This window comes from Ambystoma mexicanum, chromosome 1p (genome assembly GCF_040938575.1).
Source record: "Ambystoma mexicanum isolate Mex_15411 chromosome 1p, UKY_AmexF1_1, whole genome shotgun sequence".
Lineage (NCBI taxonomy): Eukaryota > Metazoa > Chordata > Amphibia > Caudata > Ambystomatidae > Ambystoma > Ambystoma mexicanum.
In genome coordinates, this window is record NC_090921.1 from 1,100,673,683 (window position 1) to 1,100,696,757 (window position 23,075).

The 23,075-nt window shown below is 47.0% G+C and overlaps 1 protein-coding gene across 1 annotated transcript in view; it reads left to right on the forward strand.

Moving 5' to 3' along the window:
* The first annotated feature begins 422 nt into the window (after window positions 1-422).
* LOC138526274 (olfactory receptor 2J3-like) overlaps window positions 423-23,075 on the forward strand; it is a 50,077-nt gene continuing 27,424 nt past the window's right edge. Inside the window, 2 exon segments of the mRNA XM_069636852.1 lie at window positions 423-992; window positions 995-1,190. Of these exon segments, the coding sequence (XP_069492953.1) occupies window positions 423-992; window positions 995-1,190 (766 nt within the window).

Genomic DNA, 23,075 nt, shown 5'->3' on the forward strand with positions numbered 1-23,075 from the left:
TTAGGGTCAAAATAGCCATTAATGATGGTCCATTCTTGCTGAGTGGCAAGATTGAAGTCTTATCACAATATTTCCATTACATTTATATGTGTATCAGTGGGCTGAAAGATCCTCTTATAAAACCAGAGCAATTAAAATCTGCATTTATACTAGGGTTGTCCAACTCCAGGCCTCAAGGGCTGGAAACATTTTCAGGATACCGCTCATTAATATGTATGAGATAAATTATTCTAAATGTATGCAGATTTTTTCTCATGAATATTAATGAGGGATATCCTGAAAATCATTCATGATTCCAGGGCTCGAGGCCTGGAGTTGGACAACCCCGATTTAAAATAAGTATGAGGTTACCCTCCCATTTATGAAGAATATATCACAATATTCTTTATGCTTTCTTCTACAGATTAATCTGATGGAACAGAATGGCTACAAATAACCTAACAGCAGAACCATATTTGCTGCTCATGGTGTTCTCTGACCTCCCCTGGATGAAGGTCGTGCTCCCTGTGCTGCTCCTGACCATCTACCTTGTAACCATTGTCGGGAACCTCCTCCTGCTTCTACTTCGAACAATTGATCCTGGTCTCCAAACCCCTATGTACTTCTTCCTCAGCCACCTCTCCTTCATAGACATCTGCTTCACCACAACTATTGTGCCTAAAATGGTGTACAATTATTTGACTGGAGATAAATCCATCTCATACCTGGGCTGTCCTATGCAGATGTTCTTCTCAACGGCTTTGGGATGTACGGAATGCCTTCTCCTTGCTGTGATGGTGTATGATCGCCACGTGGCTATCTGTCAGCCTCTGCGTTACAATGTCATAATGAGCACAAGGACCTGCTTCTTGCTAGCTGCTCTCTGCTGGACCTGCAGCCTTGTGAATTCCTCGTTCCACACAGCATTTGCATTCTTGTGGTCATTTTGCAAGTATAAAGAAATTGAACATTTCTTCTGTGAAATCCAGCCCTTGCTCAGGTTGTCCTGTGCTGACACACACACACCCAGGAAATGTGAATATTTGTCTCACCCACTATCATTGTACTCTGCTCTTTCCTCTACACCCTCTTCTCCTACATTCACATCATCTCCACCAAAATGAAGATCCATTCCTCTAAGGGGAAGTCTAGGGTGTTCTCCACTTGCTCCTCCCACCTCCTAGTAGTCAGCATATTCTATGGGACTATTTCAACTGTCTACCTGCGGCCGATATCCAACTACAATCCTGAGCCATGATGAAAAGATTTAAGACACTGAGTCAAAATATGAACAAATACAAATACAAATATGTCATCAACTTACACACATAACACATATAATAAGGAGGGGGAATTGAAACATGTTGCCTATGAGAAACATTCTTCACTGCACAGATTGAAAGGTGAATACATCAAGCAAGGGTTTTCACTGCATTGCCAGCTTGACCGCAGAGCTCTTGGCTCAGCTTTGCAAACCGTAGAACTGAACATAAGATTGCCGAACTGTTTTCCAAAAAGTGAATATCCAAATGAACTGAAGTGCATTCAGATTCATAGAATAAGACTGGGAAGGGGAGACATCCTGCAGACTCGAAGCTTAAGGGCAGATCAGCAACACAGTTACCAAGTGGCAGGTGATGCTGAGAAAACAGGAGACATGTTTCAAAGAATTCAATCATTAACAGAAAACGGTAGTGAAGTACGCATAAAAAGACCACAATACATTGCATGATTATTTTCCAACTTTCTGGGTCTTTTGATCTATGCACACTAACCACAGGCCTGACCAATGGCTTGTGCAGGGTAAAGTTCTGTCTCACTGAACTCACAAGGCAAACCGAATCCCATGTAGCAAATTCTCGAGCTATTTAGCCAAAACCTCTAATGGTCCCTGAATTCACCTGTGAGAGTTTGCTGTGCCAATCAGAACCACCAAACCTATGGGAGAGATTCTGTAGGCAAATCAGAGCCCTAGAAAATCTAAAGCAATTCACAAAATTAATTTCTTTTTTTTACATTGATTCCCTTTTTGTGACATTTTATTTTAGATTGTTCCAGTTTTGTGTAGTTCCTTAAATTCCTTCTCACCCTTTAAGAAACCCTTATGAACGAATGTGTGATGTCCTTTGTGTTGCTTTTTTTAAATTGTCTTTCCATTACATTTCTTCCTTCCACCCAAAAGACAAAAAAGAAACTCTTTTGAAAAACGTTGCCATTTCTTCGACTAAGCTCTACCCTTAACCTTTCTAAACCCATCCAAAAAAAAAATAAACAAACCGTTTGTAAAAACATTTGGGGCATGCTGTGAGTTTTCAAACCCTTTGCTTGCACTTCCTCATGCTGCTGAATAAATGAATAAAATGTAAACAAAGAAAACCTTTCTGACATTCTTTCACTTAGTCACCCCCCTCCCCATAATTACTCTGGATCAATAGGTCCCACTGGGTTTCTTTGGGAGAATATCATTTTGAAATGAGGACAATGTTGTGGCGATATATAGGGCTAGAGAGTATGAATAAACCATTAAGATTGAGGCTGGAACTTTTTATGAGGAAGTAGACGGGATATAGATGGGGAACAACTGATAAATAAACAGCAGTTGCATGAGGAGAATGTGGGAGGACTTTCGATCAGGCCAGGGTGCAAAGCCCTGGTTTTTTACATGTGTTTTAAATAATAAAATGATGAGGTAATTCCATCTCTGAAAGGGTAATCTGCTGATCAGATTTCCCTTTCATAACCTCCATCCCGAAAACATAGTATGTATGTGTGTCCTGCTGCATCAGTATCCTGATTCACGTGCCTTCTCTACTCATGGCACCGTGCAGGTTCAGAGGTTAGAAATGCCCATTTGACAGCGACAGTGACAGACAAGTCTCAGCCACACATGGGTGGCATTTAGGATATACACTCATGTACCAAAACTACAATGATCATAAGTAGCCATTGATGGCGGCATGATCATCTCTAAAATTAAGCTATGCCTGAGTTTAGGCATAGTGCATGGTGCTGCTTATTATCATGACTGCCAAATCCCAATTGATATTGCACGTGTCCGCTCCCGTGAATCATCTCTGCTGTGGAAGGTTGTGTGTATTCTGGTATGCGAGGTGTAGCCTACCAAATGGTAGGACAGGAACCTGGAGGGCTGGGCCTCCTCTTTGACCACTTTGTGAGGGCAGGTAAAACCCTCTGCCAGAGACAGCTGCACCACAGGCAGCTGTCCATTGCCCGGGAACCAAAGGAGCACACCCGTTCAAAATGAGTAGCCTAACACGAAAGTGCTGCATCTTTTAAGGCCTCTGCTCCTAGTGAGAAGGGAAGGGGTACGGTTATGATTGGCAGGAGGTCTCTGGTCACTGGAAAGAGACTTTCACCATTTTGTTTCTCGCTGTCTCTCACTCTCTCTTTACTGGCCCCCTCTCCATTTCCTCTGGCGCAAAGCACTTTGGGTGTGACATCGAAAAGGCAAGGTCCACTTTGTTCAAGAGCAGGGATTGGACCACTAAAGCAGGCTAACTTTAGTCCAATCACCTGAGGACTTTTGCCTTTAAAAGAAGGGGTTCCCCTCTCTTTCTACCCATTCTCTCGCTTCCACTTGGATCATTTAAGGCTGCAGATTTACTGTGAAGAACTCACTGGACTTCCGTTCAGAAAATTGTACTTTCCAAAGTCATCAGCCTTAGGTGAAGAAGAAATCATCCAAGACAGAAGGAAGATCTGTTCCCTACCCACTCCCAGGGCACATCTGGAGTGACCTCTGCTGTGGATCAGGACCTACCTCTCTGCACCGGAATCTCCTAAGCTGGGAGAGCAGACCCTGCACAGAACCATCCCATTCTCGAGTCTGCCTGAGTGGGTCTCATAGCAACCAGGGGACTGTTAGGGAGATTTCTCACCCATGTGCTAAATTTGCTCTACCTTAGAGCCCTCCAGCTCTTTTTCTATATTTTGGGGCTTTGAACTTTTCATTTTCAGTGTGTTTTACTTTTGTGTTCTTTGGTTATGGAGTTTTAACACAACTCCATAGGAATCATATTTTTCTATGTGTCACACAGCACCTTCAGTGCAGGGACACAGGGATGTCTTTCAGATTTCCCAAGGTTTAAATACCTTCTCTGGGACTGACTACCGTCTCCCAGAGCATGTGAAGTTAAATTGACTTTACTAGTCTCTTTAAATTTACTGACCCAGCACACACTATCTTCCTATAGAGTGCTGGAGGGGTTGCCTAGCTTCCCCTGAGTCAAAACACTCATGTGACAGTAAAATGTTACCATTTCCTACTTTACATGGCTGGTGGCAGTGGATTAGATCAAACTACCATGATTTATCCCGAAAATCGGGTCAGCCATGTTTTTCAATATGGCGCCCAAGACCTATCTGTAAAAACAGACTCCGGTCATCTTTTTTCTCCATTTCTTTTAGGAAAGGTCCTTCTTATGTTTGTCTCTGCGCGCCAAGCCATGTTTGGCCACTTTGTTCGTTGGCCTTTGGCGGGCTTCAGTGCTGAAGCCCTCCTCTGGCGCCTGAGTGTCTGGGTTGGACAGGATGTGAGGGAGGGGCCTGAAACTCCCTGTGCTTAGTCTCCTTGGAGACTTGAATGCACTTTGGCATGATTGGCCAGCTGGCTGTGTGAATGACAGCGAGGCTGGAATGAATGGAGGAAAACCTTTAAAAGCAGGTCTCTGGGACTTGGAAAGCAGAGTCGACCAATGGAACGAAAGAACCGAAGACGTGCTGAAGGAAGAGGACCGCTGCAACTCCTGGACGACCGGTGAAGCCCTGCTGCAAGTCTGAATTGCCTGAAACTCCATCAACAGAGAAGCCCTTCAAGATTAACCTCTTCCCTTGAGTTTGGTGAGAACAACCAACTCGCAAGCCACCTGGACATCATCCCTATCTGGTTGAATTTTCATCAGTGTGCTGTTGAAAACCGGATAGCCAGAGGGAAGGAAATCAGCTTGTGGACTTTAAGGCACTCACACCTTAAACCGACGTCTTGCTACAGCTTTTGGCCTCATCCCTGGGCAGTGCAGGAACCTCCCGGCATCCTCCTTCTTGTCCCCACAACTAAAGCTCAGGAACAGCGAGATGTGCTCGAACTGCCAGGAACAACTGCCTCAGCTACAGCTTTCTTCACTGACAAGGTACTATGCAGACGCGGTCCGGAAATATTTTCGGCCATCGAGAAAGTGCGTGAAACTTTCCTCAACTACGAAGGTTTGTCCTTCCCTAAACATTCGTCAACATTTTTGCCTAGCCAAATTCTTCTAAACTCTGTGGCAAAGACTTATCTGTTATTTACCAGAACTGTGCTATCCTATACAAAAGACTCTGAACCATTGACTTTGGCCCAGGCCTATTGAGAAGAATTGCTGGTTGTATTTAACTGAAACCCTTTGCTTTGCCTATGAATGTATTTGGGCTGTCTATTCTTATAACCTTGCCTTTTTACTCCTTTAATGAGTATCTGCAGTGCCATTTTGTTCCCACTTCATTGGAGCTAAACTTGTTCATTTACTTACCGGTTGTATTTTTGTGGTTTATTAGTGTGTGATATTGAGCTGCTTATGCTAGTGTAATGTTTTCTAACTGACTGAGTAAATAAATGTATATTATTTTACCAAGAAACCTTGAGTAAGTGTATATTTGAATCACTGCATGTGTTGGTCCTTTGTGTAACTTGTTCTACTGCTCACTTAAACTCTTGAGATAAGTCTGGCTGCTCAGCCATTCCTACCACTTTACTGTGTAGTACAGGCTTGTACCAAAGATGAAATTGTGCTTACACTTGTAGTCCTAATTGCCTGTAGTGTTCCCAAAGGGTACTGCAGTCGATTCTGCCTAACAGGGACCAGACCAGCCGAAGCTCCCTGTTCAACCGCACTGAACTGGCAAATCTGCGTTCACCACATGTAACCTGGTTCTGGTTGCTACAGTCCTTCACCACATCGAACTTTTTTGCACATTGAACCAGCTCTGCATCATGTCCTAGCTAAAACTTGTCACCTGCCATGCCCGAAGTGACTGCTTGACGCGGGAACCCAAACTGATTCACTGGAGAGTCACATGACAACTCTAACCAGGGGTTACAGCCATGGCTCGAACAAGTTAGCTCTTGAACTGTTGCCTCATGAATCTCACATTTATGCATTCAAGATCATCACTTCAATGTCCAAAGCCCACCGACTTGAACCGCTGGAGCATCACTCATTGACTAGTCCCAGCTGGTAAAGTCCAACTCAGCCTGGCCAACTGCGAAGCGTTCCTGGGACCACCCCTGATGTGTATCCTTGAGAGACACCCTTCAACCGCACTGAGTGACTGTATTCGCCCCTACTCAACACCGGCTTGCTGCGAGGGCCAACACACTCCAACGTGCCCAAACTGATCTTGATCTTCTCACACCTATGTTTGACGGCAGGTCTGACTTCATCAGCCCACCAAGAGCTCAATCCCTGTGCTGTTGACTATGAACTGTCCCCTTGGTCCATTTGGACGCTAGAGACTGGTTAGGTCATGATCTCTCCTGCTTTCATTCAAGACATATCTTTTTTGTGGCAAGTGATTTGCCTAAAACCCCTCAAAGTGCTACTTTCACCAGTCTGTTGCACCCTCTCCGTTCTTCCTTTGGGGTGGTTTTTTATACAGTATTTGCTACTCGTTCTACATGCAGATGGTGGTCTTGATTGAAGTATATATATATTTTTATAGCACCTTGATTGGAAATTCCCTTTAGTTTAGTCTGTGATACTGTGTTGTTTATGTCACCACTGGTTTTCCCTTACACCCCTCTTAAGAACATAGCCTTCTCTCGGCCCACGTTACCACAAAAGGCAAAGGAGGTATATCTCTACACAGTCCCTGTTTTTCATTTATGATTGTATTGTGTTTTGGATTGAAGAAGTGTGAGGGTTGAGTGGGTAATTGTACTCCTGCTTATCCTTGTGCTTCTCTGGAGCACAATCCAATTTGTCACAGAATGTGCAATGGGTGCAGGCTCACTGGGGAGTCATTGGGGAGCTCACTCAACTGGTGACAAGGTGGTGACAACAGCTGGATGTCCTTTTCGAGGATATAGTGGCTGTGGTGGAGTCAGCAATTGAGTAGCAGTTGCAGAGATAGGCTGATGGTGAGGAGAACAAACAGAAGGTAGTCAATGAGGCTGATTTGGAACCTAAAAAGGAGGCAATTGAGGGGCATAAGGTAGACAACAAGGAGACTGAGATGGAGGGACAGCAGGCAGATAAAGAGGAGGTGATAGAATGGCCTGAGGCGAAGGTGGGGCAACAGGGGGTACATTAGAATGTAGATGCAACCCAGGAGAAGGGTTGGATTCAGATATGGGAATGAAAAGAGAGGGGCAGGATGAGTGGAAATGGCTGCCAGAGGAGACAGAGGAAAAGCCTGACTGAAATGATGTTATTGTGCCGGCCTACCTGTCAAAGAGGCAAGATGCGATAAAGGTCAGGAAACTGCTTTCAATGACTGCACTGTGTTCCCCATGGGTTGGGGCAGTACTTCCACTTGACCAAAGGAAGATGCAGGCAGAGGGGTGTAGAATTGTTTGCAAACTCTGGAAAATGTGTGTTTAATGGGGCCAGAGAAGAGAGCATTGTGCACTGGACATGACTGCATTGTGTAAGCATATTCATTGGTGACACAAATCAACCTTTAAAACACTCAACACTTTCCCCAAGTGATACAGTGAAAACAGCTTGCATGTCTAGAGATACTGGCCATTTTCCAACATAATTCCCAGCTGGGGGACTCTACCGCACCCAGTGACATCTGGCACAGCGTTCAGTGTTGTCTTGTTCATTGGTGGAAAGTGTGGCTGCGACAGCAGCAAACCGTGTAATCACTTGTTCCAGCATGAAGGCACACTTTGCTTGCCTTGCATGGTGGTGGTCAGTTATCAGGGGTTGAGGAGCCTAATCCCATACCTCAATACATTTAGCAAGTAGGCACAGCCTGTAAACATTTAGTGGTGGCTATTATCAAATAAATTGTAGGTCTGCAGCTATCATACAGCAGAGAGATGCAGGGAAATATTTGTGGTTGAAGCAGAGAGACCTTGAGAATGTGTGTGGGTGCAACTATTTCTTAGGCAGGAGTCTGAGAGAAATATGGAATGTCTGGTGCTTGCATGTAGCAGAGAAATGGAGAGAAATATCTGCAGTTCCATCTTGGTCATGGCAGAGAGGCCCACAGAAATATTTAAAATCTGTGGTTCTTGCATTGAAAGAACAACTCGTAAAATGATACATTTTCCAGCACTCAGATATGATATGATATGATGAGTCATATGTAACGTGCATGCACATAAGTGTTTCTAGGCGCCACAAGACAAGGAAGGGGAAGACAAAGGGGAACAAAACAAATGATCTTACTAGGCCTTGTGCCATTCAGATAGTGCAAGTCCAAGGGGAAGAGAGAGGAGAAGTGCCAGGGGGAGGGAAAGGCAGAGTGTAATAGCAAAGCTCAAAAAAGTGCCGCCGCAAGGATGCAGGGAAATGTAGGGTTGCAGATACAGTCCCTAGTGTGCAGTAGGCCCGGAGGCAGTGCATGGGGCTACTGGTCGTGAAGGAGCCTGGACCCCATAAGGTTCAGAGGGAGGCCAGGTAACCAGTTAGGGCAAACAGGAACGTCAGCAGAGGAGAGAGAGCGAGAAAGCAGAAGCGAAAAGGAAGGTCTTGAGTTGAGGTGGTCCTGCTCAGGTTTCAGAGGCAGGGAGGCTGTTCCAGAGCGAGTTACCAGCCAAGGAGACTGATCTACCCCCCACTCTCAGCCTGGAGAAGCGTCTGACCCTCAGAGAGTTGGAGGTGGATGAGTGGAAGGCTTGAGAAGGAAAGTGCTTAGGAAGAGAGAGTTGGATGTAGTGTGGTCTCTGGCCCTGGAAAGGCTTGTGGACAATGCAGACAGTCTTGAACTTGGTCCTTGCAGACACTGGGAGCCAGTGGAGAGATTTCAGGGCTGGAGAGATATGATCCATGGACTTGAGGCCAAGGACAAGTCTTGAAGTCCTGTTCTGGATTAGTTGCAGAGGGTCGAAGAGTAGAAGCAGGCAGATTTAGAAAGAGGCTGTTGAAGTAGTCCAGCCTAGAGAGAACCAGGGCTCTGGAGACAGTGAGCTTCTGGGGGAAAGCGAAAAAAGGAAGAATATCTTTTAGGATGTGCAGCTGGTAGTGGGACTTCTTAGAGACGTCCGTGATGTGAGGAGAGAAGGACAAGGTGGAGTAGTAGGTGACACCAAGGTTTTTTGCCTCACAGGAAGGTGCAGGTTGAGGGCTCAAGGAGGGCGGCCGAGTGAAAGAGGGAAAGCGGGAGCAGGTGCCTCAATGAGAGGGATCTCAGTCTTACTGGCATTCAGGCTTAGATAGAGGCACACCATTCCTGGATCATGGATAGACAGTCAGGAATGAGCAAGTGAGAGCAGAGATGGGGGCTGAGGGTAGCCTGAAGGAGAGCTGAGTGTCATCCGTGTAACACTGAAATTTAGGAGAGAAGGTGGAGATGAGATGGGCCATAGGTGCCAAGTAAAGGTTGAAGAGCCAGGGTAAGAGGTTGGAGCCCTGGGGAACACAACATGTGGGGAGAGATGTGGTGGAGAGAAAGGACCCTAGTTGGACCTGGGAGGGTCAATCAGAGAGGAAGGAGGCCAACCAGCCTAGGGTCTGATCCGTGATGCCCAGCTTGTCACAGAGATGATTGATCAGAATGGTGTGGTTGACCACGTCGAAAGCAGAGGAAAGATCAAGGAATGAGGACAGAAAGAAGGCTAGAGTTGAGATTTGAGAGCAGGTCTTCACAGGTGTTCAGGAGAGCAATTTCCGTGCTTCTGGCTGCTCTAAAGCCAAACTGATGGTCATCGAGCCAACCAACAGATTTGTTGTGGAGAGTAAGCTGGGAGACGGCTAGCCTTTCCAGGAGTTTGCCCAGGTAAGGAGTGATAGAGATTGGGCAGTAGTTTGCCTGAAAGGAAGGATCGGCAGATGGCTTCTTCAGGAAGGGGTGCACAAGGGAGTGCTTTGTGGGTAGGGAAAGGTTCCTGTGGAAAAAGAGTGATTGCAGAAATTGTCCAAGTCTGGAGCGAGGGTGTCGATGTGGTCGATGATGGTTCTGAGGGAGCAAGGGAGCACCTGCTTGGACGATACTTTCATAGATCGGACTTGTCTAGAAACATTGTCAGGAGTGAACATGGGGAAAGAACAGAACGGAGGGGGAGAGGGAGAGGCAGCCGGAGAGGGGCAGAGAGAGGTAAAGGGAGAGGAAGAGGAGAGAGAGGACAGGATGTCCTATGTTTTTGTGGTCAAGTGAGAAGCCAATGGCGTGCATAGGGCCTGCGAGGGAACAGGAGAGGTGGAGACTGCAGTCAGATTGGCCAGCTCCTTGCAGATTTTTAAGAGTTTGGCTGTGTTCTTAAACGCCGCAGAGACGCAGGCTTGGATATAGGCTTTCTTCTTGGACAGGACAGAGAGTCTGTATTGCCTTTGAAGCAGGTGACATGCCAGTTTGTCAGAGTATGCTCCTGATGTCCTCTACTTCCTCTCGGCCACCCTACACCTTCATTTAAGTGTGGCGAGGTCGGAGGCATACCAAGAGTTGCACTTGTAGGGGGGCTTCAAACGGATCCTTATGACAGGGCCAAGGACATCAAGAATGTTAGTGATAGAGAGATGCAGGTTAGAGAGGACTGTGTCAGAGTGTAAGCCAACCGCAGGCATAGGAGGAGGCGAGAAGGTAGCGGTGAAAGCCTCCACTGACACACGCATCATGGGCCGGATGGCCGAGAAGGTGGGTGGCAGTGCTGGGGTCTGCTTCACCTGGGGTACAGAGAGCATCAGATGGCAAGAGAGAAGAAACTAGTCGTTCCAAGAGCGAGTAGTGTTGAGAGGGTTTGAGAGTAGGATTTCATAGGAGATGAGAACATACAGGGTGTGTCCGGCCGAGTGTGTGGGGCCAGAGGGTACAATAGAAAGATAGAGTGAGTCGCAGAGATTGCGAAAGAGCCCAGAGGAGGGATTAGAGGCATTCAGATGGATGTTGAGGTCTCCAAGGAGGAGAAGTTGACAGGTAGTGGCAAGGAGAGAGGCGGAGAGGTCGGCCCACTCAGAGAGGAAGAGGGCAACCTGGCCAGGTGGCCTGTAAATGGTGGCCACAGTAAGAGAGAGGCCAGGAGAGATAGAGAGCCTGCAGACCAGGCATTCAAAGCAGGAGTAGGTCTGCATAGGAATGACGCAAGCAGGGATCCACTGTGGAAAGATCAGAGCTACCCCACCTCGTGGACGGTTGGTTTTGGGTTCGGAGAGGATCTTGTAACGATCAGGGAGGAGAGTGTCAAAACTTGTGACAGAGTAGCCGGTAGGAGTAGCAGGAGAAGGAAGTAAGTTGATAAGATGCGGGAAACGACTATCAAAAAGGAGGAGATTGGGCAGAGGGCCCTGGACCAAGACGGTGCCATTCAGATAGACATTAATGATGGTCTTGGGGCGGTGGAAAGGGGCCATGAAGACCTCCCACTGAGTGCCACCATGAATGGGAGAGGAGGAAAAAGGGGAGAGAGAAGAGATCATATGGGAGTCCACAGGCCTGGAGAGGGAACTACAAAGAGGATGTCGGTAAGGGTCTGTCTGGAGGAAGCGCTGGTGCAGGTATCAGTGATAGGGAGGCCTGGGTTTGGAGATCAGGATGTCCCTTTTTAACTTCTTCCTACCAGACTTAGTGAAAGAGAGCTAGGATAGGAGTAGCAGTTAGAGAAGATGGGAGAAACAGCGAGCATCATAGAGGGTGCGAAAGCTATAGGAGGGAGGAGACAGGAATGAGGGAAGAGAGAGAGATGCCCAGACCTGTGGCACACATCTTGGGATGCGCTGTGGGGGGCAAGCCGGGGTCACAACAAAGGAAGACACAGGGGGAGAACAAGTAACACACAACAGAGAACGGCACGCCTGAAGGGGGATCTAGGAAGGGAGGGAGTCTAAAGAGACCCTTTTGCAGTGCCACAGTTACCAGAATGCAAAACACCAGATTCAACTTTCCTAGGAGGGGGAACAAGGCTCAGTTTTCTAAAACCAACACAATGCAAAACACCCAGATTCAACTTACCTGGAAAGTTGCAGGTTGACAGCTGCAGGCCTCATTCTACCACGGCAGACACCGGCAGACACCACTGGAGCTGTCCTGATAAGAGAAAGAATCAAAACATTGGTCTTGTGTTTGGCTGTCTTCCAACACAGAGAAGCAAAACCTTCTCAAGGGAGTATGGCTCAAAAATAATACTATCACAAAAGGTAACAGAATCTCTTAATATTAAAATCATCAGCAATCAGCCACTGGTGCTGCAGGTTTCATTAAGATTAGCACAACTAACCAGCCTTGCTCTAATTTGTTGTATTTGACTTGACTAAGACAAAACATTGTCATCAAATGAGCTGAGTGTGTTAGCTATGGCTAGATGTCTTACAATGGTCTTACACAATGTAGTGCTTGCTCATGTTCCTGAATGTCAGTTTGTCAACATGACTGTGAAAGAATGCCATCTTCAAGGTTGAATTCTCCTGATATTATTTTTTTATTTTGTGACACAATGTGAAGACAGCTATTAGGAAAGTGTTCTCTCCTAATCAAGCACACTTTCTAAATGTTCTCTATTGATAAAAAAAAAGTGGTATCAGTATTACACCTGAGCTGACTGCAATTTCAGTGAGTTTGTAACACAATAACACAATCACTGCAATCCATGAAGTGGAGACATGTATACTTTTGCAATGCACAGTTCAATGACAAACCGGAAGCTGGAAAATGCATTGGTCTCTTTTCAGATACAAATGTTACATTGCAATTCAAAAGTGCATATATAAATTTAAACATAAACCAAAGCCATATTCTGCCAAAGCAGAAAATTGTTGTGTGATGAGAAATAGGTTTATTGCCAAATCTTTTTCTTTTGAAATAAAGTTATTAAATGTGCATCACACTCCTTGACTAACCAGATGAACTGAACATTGTGTGGGAAGTATTGCTATCTTCAAGACTAATGCCAAATAGTTCCAGATACACCCAGGAGGCACTTTGTAATCCCAATGCTTTCACACTTCACCGACATGTGAGTGGAAGCTTTGTAACACGCTGATCCTATAAATAACTAGTTGCAGCCTGCCTAGAAGAGAGGGATTGTGCCAAGTAATATAAAAACTAGCAAAGGCTCTTTGCTCTTAAGGAGTCAGGACATGAGTGGACATGAGTGATCTTTGCCACCAAGTGGAGAGAAAGAGGGGAGGATCTCCCCTGCTATGTCGTCCCACTTGGATTCTAGCAGGAAGCTTGGAAGCCACCAATCCACTTTCTTGTTGGAGCTGTGGCTAGTTCAAAGTCCCCTTCCATCATCTGATCAGAGGGAGAGAGGACATTCAGTTACTATCGTTTGGGAGCTGTGATGTACTGGAGTAAGGAGTCTGACACAGAGGTGGCATTATAAAATACGTTTGTTTGTTTATTTAACCAATGAAGAAAAGGTCTACCTCTCCTTTTACTGTGGGGTTTTCTGTGCCTAACCAAAGTAATAAGGGGTGCTCATCGTCAGGGTGGAAGTCCATGCGGCTAGTAGTTTTGACCAGTGTTACTGAATAAATATTCTTTAAAATGCACAATTTGCATCATATTTTATCTCAAACAGTCTGTCACAAAAGTAATGAATTTTGATTTGCAACTTTGGGCCACTTTTTCATTGGTGCCCAAGACAATTGTATGCCCTAATCCAACCCTGCACGCACCTTATCAATTTACTTTGTTTATATGCACTGGAGTTGCTTGATCGAACACACACTCATAAACAAGCATTTGAATAGATTTGAATAGATTTTATTTGCAACAACTTTGGGGAAACAAAAAAAAATGCAGGGGTGCTTGAAAAAACAGTTGAAGGTGGCAATCACAGGTGGTAGGCATTTGTGGCAGATTGATTGGCTGCGTGACGCAGGGCACCACATGATTTAGCAGTGAGCAGTAGGCCAGTGGAGGAATTTGTTCTGTGCCAGCTGATTTGAACCAGAGCCCTCACAAACAGGACAAGCAGTTGAAATGTTTTGGGGAAGAGAAAAAATGGGGTGAGCTGTACAAAATGTTGGAGCTGATGTCAATCACAGTTTGGCTCGGCATTTGTGGCATGTTCATTGGCTGTGTGTCACAGCTTCCCACCTGTTTGAGCACACTGATCAGTAGGGTGGAGGAGGAATCTGCACTGGGTCAGCTTGTTTGAAAGGGCAAAGTCAAACACTAAACAAGCAGTTGAATTGTATTGTGGGAACAGATATAAAAACGGGGTGTTGAAAAAAATGTTGGAGGTCATTTTCACAGATAATGGGCATTAAGGGCAGGTTGATTGGCAGTGTGGTTCAGCACACAGCCTGCTTGAGCTCTGAGCAGTAGGAAATATGAGGAACTGCGCTGGGCCAGCTTGTTTGGACTGGCATACTCACACAACAAGCAGCTGAATTGTTTTGGGGAACAGTAAATATATTGGGGTTCTTGAAAAATTGTTGGAGGTGGTGTGACCACAGGTGGCGGGCAATTGTGGCAGGTTAACTGAGTGTGTTATGCAACACATTAACTGCTTGAATTTTGTAGGGGTGAAAAGGAAGTTTATTCAACATCCACCAATTAAGATTTCCTCAGAGTCAGTGGCCAAACATAAAAGGGGGAAATGAAGGGGCTATGGGAGTGTTGTTTAGTTCTCTGCAGAAACAGTAGTTGCTGAAATTGCTGGGGATGCTCAATTCTTCGATAGTAACATGGTACAACATCAGTCATTATCCACAAGTTGCATATCCATAACTGCTACAAACAGTACGGCAACCATTCAAACCTAACTTGTGGGACTGCTACTAGCCCTTCCAAAGTAGTCTCTGGCTTAGTTGTTACCGCCACTTGAATAGAACCAGCCCGAACCCAAACTTCCAGAAGGCCAGAATCTGGAAGTGGGTATGTATCTCAAGCTCCTGGTTGACATAGACCAGTATATACATCCACGTTCTGCAGGGGCCTATTGAGGGGACAGCTGAAGAGACTGCTGTCAGCAGTAGGTCAGGGCCCATGGCAACAGAGCTGTGCTCAATTGCCCATGTTAGAGGTGCAGAATGATTCTTAGCTTAGTTCACCCACAGCATCTCTAACCCCTTCCACTCCTATCGCCTCTTATTTCAATGATATGATAGTAGTGATGATGATGGGGGTGCTGATGATGATGATGATGATGATGATGATATTGTCGAGTACATTGACTACACCCCCAAAATACAAGTAGGGCAACAATGTATATACGTCGGCCCAACCTCATCCACTCATTCTAATGCAGTTAGAAATATGATCATAACCATCCATGAGTATAGCTGCTCAGTTCTAAATTGATGATAATGTTGTCAGGAGACCTTTTGCCATACACCTTTGTTTCAAACAAAGGTTTGAGAGAGCTGATTTCAAGTCCTGGTGCCCTCTGGCAAACTCTCAACCGACTTACTTTTCATCTAAGGCTGTATGTACATTGAATAATGCAGTAGTTCTTGTATTGAGAAAGGACTAGACAGGTCAGTAGGTGGGAGCGTCCATTTCACTTTGGGTACATGGACAAGTAGGCAAAGTACTGATTACACGGCTGTACCATTCGATTGGGTCACATTCCCCTCTAATGGCGATCAAGAACAGTTATATTGGGAGCTGCATGCTGTCCACTAACTTCATCTTTGTGTATATAATAATTTGATGGTAGGATCTACACAGAAGCAGACACCTGGGACAAAGTGGAGCAGGTGGTGTTAGAGTGCATAAGGCCCCAGCAAATAGCACTGTACAATGAGCCTCAAATTTGGTGGTATCTTGGCAATACATCCGTGAGACACCAACAATTGTAATGACCATTACCGCCACTTGGTCTGGCGGTATTACAGCCAGATTACAAGTGGTGATTTGTTGATGTTAGTCCCCATTGATGGAGCGCATGGGGATATTGGCGGTATTACCATGGGTGTTATTACCAATGGTGGTAATCCCTCTGAAATGGGTGCATTTTGGGGGTAAGGTGGCGGAATTACCACCAGCATTTTTCTGGAGGTTTTTTTCTCCACCTCACTGCCAAACCTGTAATTCGTCGGTGTGATAATGATGCAGTAATGCAGTGGTAAAGGAGTTACCAGCACATTACTGCTGATTTTTCCCACTATGCCGAACTCGTAATGAAACCCATAACACCAATGTCTTTGCTAAACTAAAGTTGAGGAACAGAATGCATGCTACATTCTTTCCACATGTCCTCCACCTTGTGGTGATATGTTTTGCCAATGACTACTCTCCTGTGCATGGTATGCTTGCTGTGGTAAAAACTATCTGCTCTCATACAGTACCAGAAATGCTTTTAGCGCGCTGCAGGTGCAGCACAAACCCCCATGCCACCAGCTAACAATGTCTCAACATTGCATATGCTTAGGGATTCCTGCTTAGGCATTCCTGTTTTCATTGTTTCATGTTTTTATTTGACTTCCAGTGGTGTTTTTCGAGTGTTTCAAGAATCTGTGTTTATCAGTGTTTTCCCGTTTGCCCTCTTTGAAAAATCACCATAACAATTTTCCCAGGAGTAAACACACAAATAGTCATGAACACTTTCGGGAGAATAAAGATGAATGTGTCAATCCAGTAATATCTACCATTTCTACAAATCAAAATTATTGTACTAAATCATGCAATACTTTTTCAGGGACTCTTTACCCATCCTTGCCCTTCCCATTAAGACTTTGATTTGTGAAGAAAACCTTTCCACATTTTAGAGACTTCTAATTTTAGCAGATAAGGCATTGTGTGGTAAAAGGATTTGCCCGAGAGCACTCACTTTGTGGAGATAAGGATTATTTTGACTGTCAAAAGAAATAAACTCCAAGCAGATAATAACTAGGTTTATCTAGTGCTGCTCACTACAAAATCAGAAGGAAGCCTCATTAATGTACCCCCTGAGCCTTGATTGGTGGGGCTGAGCAGGCTAAACTGTTTGCTGGGTGTGGGAAAATCAGGGATCCTATAGAAGAGTGTTGCAAAGGCAACTCAGCAGGTTAGGTGATTGGTGCTGAGATGTTATATCTAAATACCTTCCTGTAAATCATATGGCTGTTTTCCTATTCCTGCTGCAACATGTGCTATAAAATGTGTTGTTTTGACTGGGGAGGCTCTTTCGCTTCACTCTTTGTGGGAACAATTTGCCCCCATAGTGAAAATCAAAAGCCGGCACCCATGAATATAGGCACAGTAAGTGAACACATCTTAAAGTGAAATAAACAAATGTAGTTCAATTGACCTTCGCCTCAGAAGAAAGTGTGCAAGACAAAAGAGCATTGGACTTTTTAAAAAAAAGTTATGAATACAAGAAAAATAACCTGAGAGAGGAAATGTGCCAATAAATATGCTGGCAAAGTATAATAGGTGCTCACATTTTAAACCCAGCAATCTGTAGTGAAATATTCTCTAGAAAACAAAATCACAATACGAGACAAGTGATTGTGGTCTTAAAGGTAAGCGTCTGCAATGTGAACATGACAACCTGGGTAAGATCCAGGTAGCCAAATGCTTGGGCAAGCTTGTGAACGTCAAAAAAGCCCAAGATGTTGCGTCCGCACTCTGAAAAAAAGGTTACGCTGTCCAACACATATATCCTTTACTTCTGCCCTGAAAAGCAGCCACAATCCAGGATTGCAATCTCTCTTGCCACATCCGTTTTGCAAAGAAAACCATGTAACATCGAATGTGCAGTGTTTTTTTAATAAGGTCAGGGGACAGGAGTGGAATCAATGGGAGAAAGTACAGAGGCATACATGGGGGGAGTAGGGCTCTTTTCCTATTGTCTTCCAAGCCCTCTCTTCATCCATCCCTTCACCCGCCCCAATTTTCCTCTCATCCATGCTCACTCTAAGTCACCACTGGGATAGGGCAAACAGAGTTTTTCAGTTTAAACTTTTGAGACACTTTTTCTTCTGGTGGCAATTTTCCGGTGTTTATCAGATTTCACTGAAAACAGAAAAGCATACGATATGCTTGACCGGCTATGTAAGCAAAGCAATACTGTAAGGGACTACAATTACAGTCACAAGCAATCATTGGATGTAGCCTTCTTCAACCCAATTCAGTGCCAACACATGAGAAATGTCTGCTGTTAGCTGTGGCCCTTTGAAGAGGCCACAGAGTGTTTGAGCCAAAGCTCTGTTACAGTGAGTGAGGTGCTACTATTGATCTCCATGCCCAAAATAAACCTTTCCACTAGAGCAAAGAACATGATAAAATGGGGCTTGGAGACAGTGTGCAGCTGGTGAGAGAACATCAGGCACACTATCAGAATAACCCATGTATAAGCATATGAAAGAATACATTGATTATTTTTGGTGTCATTTGTTGATCTCCATTGTAAGCTTAAAATGCCTGCATTTCAGACTGAGGGCAGTAGGACGACAGATACAAAAGACATTGGCCCTCATTACGACCCTGGCGGAAAGCGACTGACCGGAGCGCCACAGCGTAAATAGCGTTTCCGCCATTGCACGAAGGAGCAAAGTGCGGCCCATTCCGACCCATCGTGCACGAGCACCACGGCATGGCGGAAGTGCAAAGTCCGCGATGGCGGAAATGACCCCAAAACGGCCCACACCGCCGCCGTACGGCGCCCTAGGTGCAATACCGCCACCCCTCTTAGCGGTCACCGCAGTGTGCGCCTACCGGAAAGTACGGTGGCCGGAAATATACGGAAACGGAAGTTAAAACATGGGCCCGGAACGGGAAACATCCCGGCGTACACCTATAAATACACTAAAACCACACAACCACTAAAATCACTACCCTGAAACACACCCCAACCCGTCAACCACCCTAGCGAAACCAAGAAAAATGGGAAAAGTAGCGAAGAAAGCGTGCGACCGCAAGCGGCAGGTCCACTTCTCCCGTGAGGAACTCACCGTGCTAACAGAGACCCTCCAGGAGAATGCTGCCGTCGTCTTCTCCACGCAAATGACCAGAACGGCACTTGCAAACAAGAAGGCCATATGGGCTCTGGTGGCACAGCGGGTAAGTGCGGTGGGGACCGCACCCCGCACCCCACAGCAATGCCGCAAGCGATGGGACGACCTGCGGATACGCGTCCGCAGCATACTCTCTGCCAACCGCAACATTGCCACAGCCACCGGGGGAGGTCCTGAATCACCCATCAAGTTGACCCCCTGGGAAGAAATCTGTGCCTCCACCATCGGAATGGGGAGCATAGAGGGAGTCGGAGGGATGGAGAAAGGAGTGCAGACATCCGAAGATTCAGGTAGGTGGGCCAGATAAAACAATGCCAAATCCACACAGTCCATCCATGTGAAGTACCATGCGTCCACATAGTGCAACAGAAACACATGTCCAGGAGAACGTCCACACACATCGGCCTGCAAGCGCACGTTAAAACCCACAATAAATACATAAATAATTAAAAACCCCTAATACACGCACTACACGTGCAGCAGGCACACCCTAACTGCAGGCTGCCAGACAACTGCACCCTCACTCCACACACAAATCAAAGCACCTCCAAGGCCCCGACCCAAATCACCCTCAGGTACCACCCCAATGCATGTGATACAATGCCATTCCAATTCCCACAGACCCATCAATAACCCTCGCCCTCCTTTACTCCACCACAGGGTCCGATCCAAACGACGAGCTACAGGACACCCCTACCAGCACACCTGCAAAGAGGGCCAAGACCAACGGCCAGAGACCCTCCACCTCAGCTGCACGCATCAAGACACGGCAGCAGCACAAATCAGGTGGCAGCACAGAGGAGGGAACATCAACAGGCACCCCAGCAGCCAGCATGCCCACAACACCACCACCACAGGTCCCCCCAATGGATGCCACAGAAGGCACTGCCTCTGGTGGCAGCAGCACCATAGGTGACACCCCATTGATGGCAGCATGCTCGGACACAGAAAACGGGGATGCCGAAGTCAGATCCATCCATGACCTGTCCCAATCCCCCTGTCTGTTCCATCCCGTACAACATGAGGATACCACGCAGGGGCACCCACCAGACGACGACTGGCCATCCCCCACAAGCCCTGTGGCAAGTCAACATGAGGACAACAGCCCCTCTGTGACACCCCCGCAAATGGCCATGGCCCAGCAGAGGCAACAGTCCCTCGACCAGTTGATCGAACAACAGCAGCAACTGGCCACACTCCTCAAGGACCATGCCGATGAATGTGGGGGCACTAAGGCAGACATAGAAACATCAACTGAGACACTTAGGGCAGAAATGGAGAGAGGTACAGAGACGCTAAGGGCACAAATTGAGAGAAGCACCGAGAGCCTGAGGGGGGAACTGCATGCGACGTCCAAAGACGTATGTGCCGAACCTGCCGCAGTGCGCCGTGTGCTCACTGAGCTCTCGCAAACCCTTAGGGACATGCATGGACGTGAGCAGGCAGACACATCATCAGTTGCAAGTTCCGTCCAGGGCAGCCCCCAACGTAGATCTGGGAGGAACCTGCGCTCCACAGGCAGGGGTGCCCCTGATACCCGCAGAGGGGGCATGCAATAGCGACAGCCCACTTACAATGAGCATCTTTGGACACTGGTGTTCGGGGGGGAGGTAGGAGGGTGGAGGGGGTGTGTTGGGCTCACTTGGGTGGCGGGTCGATAGGGTGTTCAACATGATATCACATATGCCATAAAAAGTGCACGATCAACCAATGAGAAGTGTGGACATTGATCTTTGTGTACTAGGCCATCATAGGCGTACAGTCCATATTGTGCATGTCCCAGACACACGCAGTGCCACGAGTCCCGTGTCCATGTATCAGCCACCAGGCGTGAGTGCTAGAAGCATACATCAATGAGATGCTGACGAATGTCACGGGCCTCCGGTGCCTCGCAGACTCCATGAGGTGCTGCCACATCCCCACCCTCATCATGACCATCATCAGGTGCTTGCAGTTCTGCGTCAGGGGGCATGGGCACATTTCTACGTACGCACATGTTGTGGAGCATGACACATGCCATGACCATCTTTGCAACCTTCTCATGGCGGTACAGGAGTGCCCCGCCAGACCTGCTGAGGCAGCGGAAACGGGTCTTCAGTAGGCCGAATGCCTGTTCAATGACTACACGGGTACGTGAGTGGGCATGGTTGTAGTCCTCCTCATGCTGGTCCCGTGGGTTCCGGACTGGTGTGAGGAGCCATCTCTTCAGTGGATATCCAGCATCACCTGTATGTGGACGAGAAACGTATGATGTGGAATGCCATTGATACGTACGCACACCCCCCCCCCTTCCTGGCAGGTCAATGCCAATTCACATACCCCACATCATCATGCATGTAATGAGACTCACCGAGTAGCCAGGATCTGTTCCCTGCGTGTCGCTCCATGTAGCGTGGTATTGTAGAGTTCCTCAAGACCATCGAATCATGGGTTGATCCAGGGAATCGGGCACAACAATGTGTAATGATCCTGTTGGAGTCACACACCATCTGTACATTCAGGGAATGAAATTGTTTTCGGTTGCGGTACTGGGCCTCCATGGCATGTGGGACGACCAATTCAACATGGGTGCAGTCGATGGCACCAATGCAACCCGGTATGCCGGCAAGTGCATGGAATCCCACTTTTGTGTTGGTTATTTCCTGCTCCGAGCGTGGTAGAGAGATGTAGTCGTCTGCGTGCTTCAGGAGGGCATCGAGCACTTGCAATAGTGTCCGTGAGAACAGTGGCTGAGAAATGCCATGCAACTGTCCGACTGTGTGCTGGTAGGTGCCTGTGGCCAGGAAGTGGAGTACAGACACCACCTTCAGTAGGGGTGGGATGGCGGTTGGGCTATCTATCATGCTGACAAGGTCAGCCTGTGTCATGTCCACAATGGCGGTTATGGTGTCCCGGTCCAGACGGTAGAGGGTGTGGATCTGCTCATCAGTGAGGTTGAACGGATGTGCTCGGAGGCGTGGGATTGCGGGCTGCCTGCGTGGTGGTAGTGGCTGTGCTGGCAGCCCTTGCTGGCCCTGCCTTGGCCTCCTCCTCCTCCTGCGTCTCCTCCGTGCGGCTGGTTGTAGTTGGTGTTCGTCTTCTTCTTGGAGTCGGAGCGCTTGCAGTGCTATCAGGTCCCCCAGGGCCAACATCGCGAGTCCTGCCGGTAGCATTTCGGTGTGGTTGTGGGAGGAGACTGGCTGTGCAATTTATGTGTTTTCAGGCTGTATGGCCTCCACCTGTGGTGATTGATTCCACCTGTGCAAACTGCTCTCCCCTTTGGCCGAGCACGTCCCGCGCACAACGCTGCAATTCGGGGATTTGTATCTTGCTATTGCAATCATGTATTTGTACCCGATGGCCGTGTAAGATTGGTTGATATGTTCATTCTGCTGTGGTCCCATTGTTTCACATACTATCTGGCCAGTCGCGAACTGACTTGTGAGGGGTCAGTGGAACGTAGTACTCGAGTAACGGTGGACCCTCATGCATCACTGCACTGAGGTTCAACGACGGGCGGGGCGTCCCATTCGTGGGTGAAGGCAGTTGCCATTTTCACACACAGCCGCACTCGATGGAATAATTAGTGATTTCAAACGGCCACAGATGCCTTTTCGACGTGATGTTGCAAATGAGGAATTCGAGGGGCGGCGCTTTCGGTTTCCAGCTAGCGGCGAGGAGATGCCCACAGGTCTGACTGCAAATGTAACGTTCTATTGTTCTTTGTCCTTGAGACAGGGCCCATGGCGAGGGAGCAATGATTGATATGAATAGTTTGGGATGCGCAATAGCTACGTGGGCGATGAGGCCGTCCGTTCCCAAAAACATGTTACTTCACAACACTGGAATTACGGGCTGGGGCACTGTGGATTTAGCAGGCTGCATAACGCACGGACTCAATGGATGTTTCTAATGTTATGTGAGTAATTATTCAGGCATTTTGATCCCGGGATGAGGGAATGATGGATGGATGCATGGGCAGGTGATTTGATACAGAGTTTGCCATGTACAGGGCTTCTTGGGATCTATCCGCCTCCCCTACGCTATGTGATGCAGGGCTGCCATTGT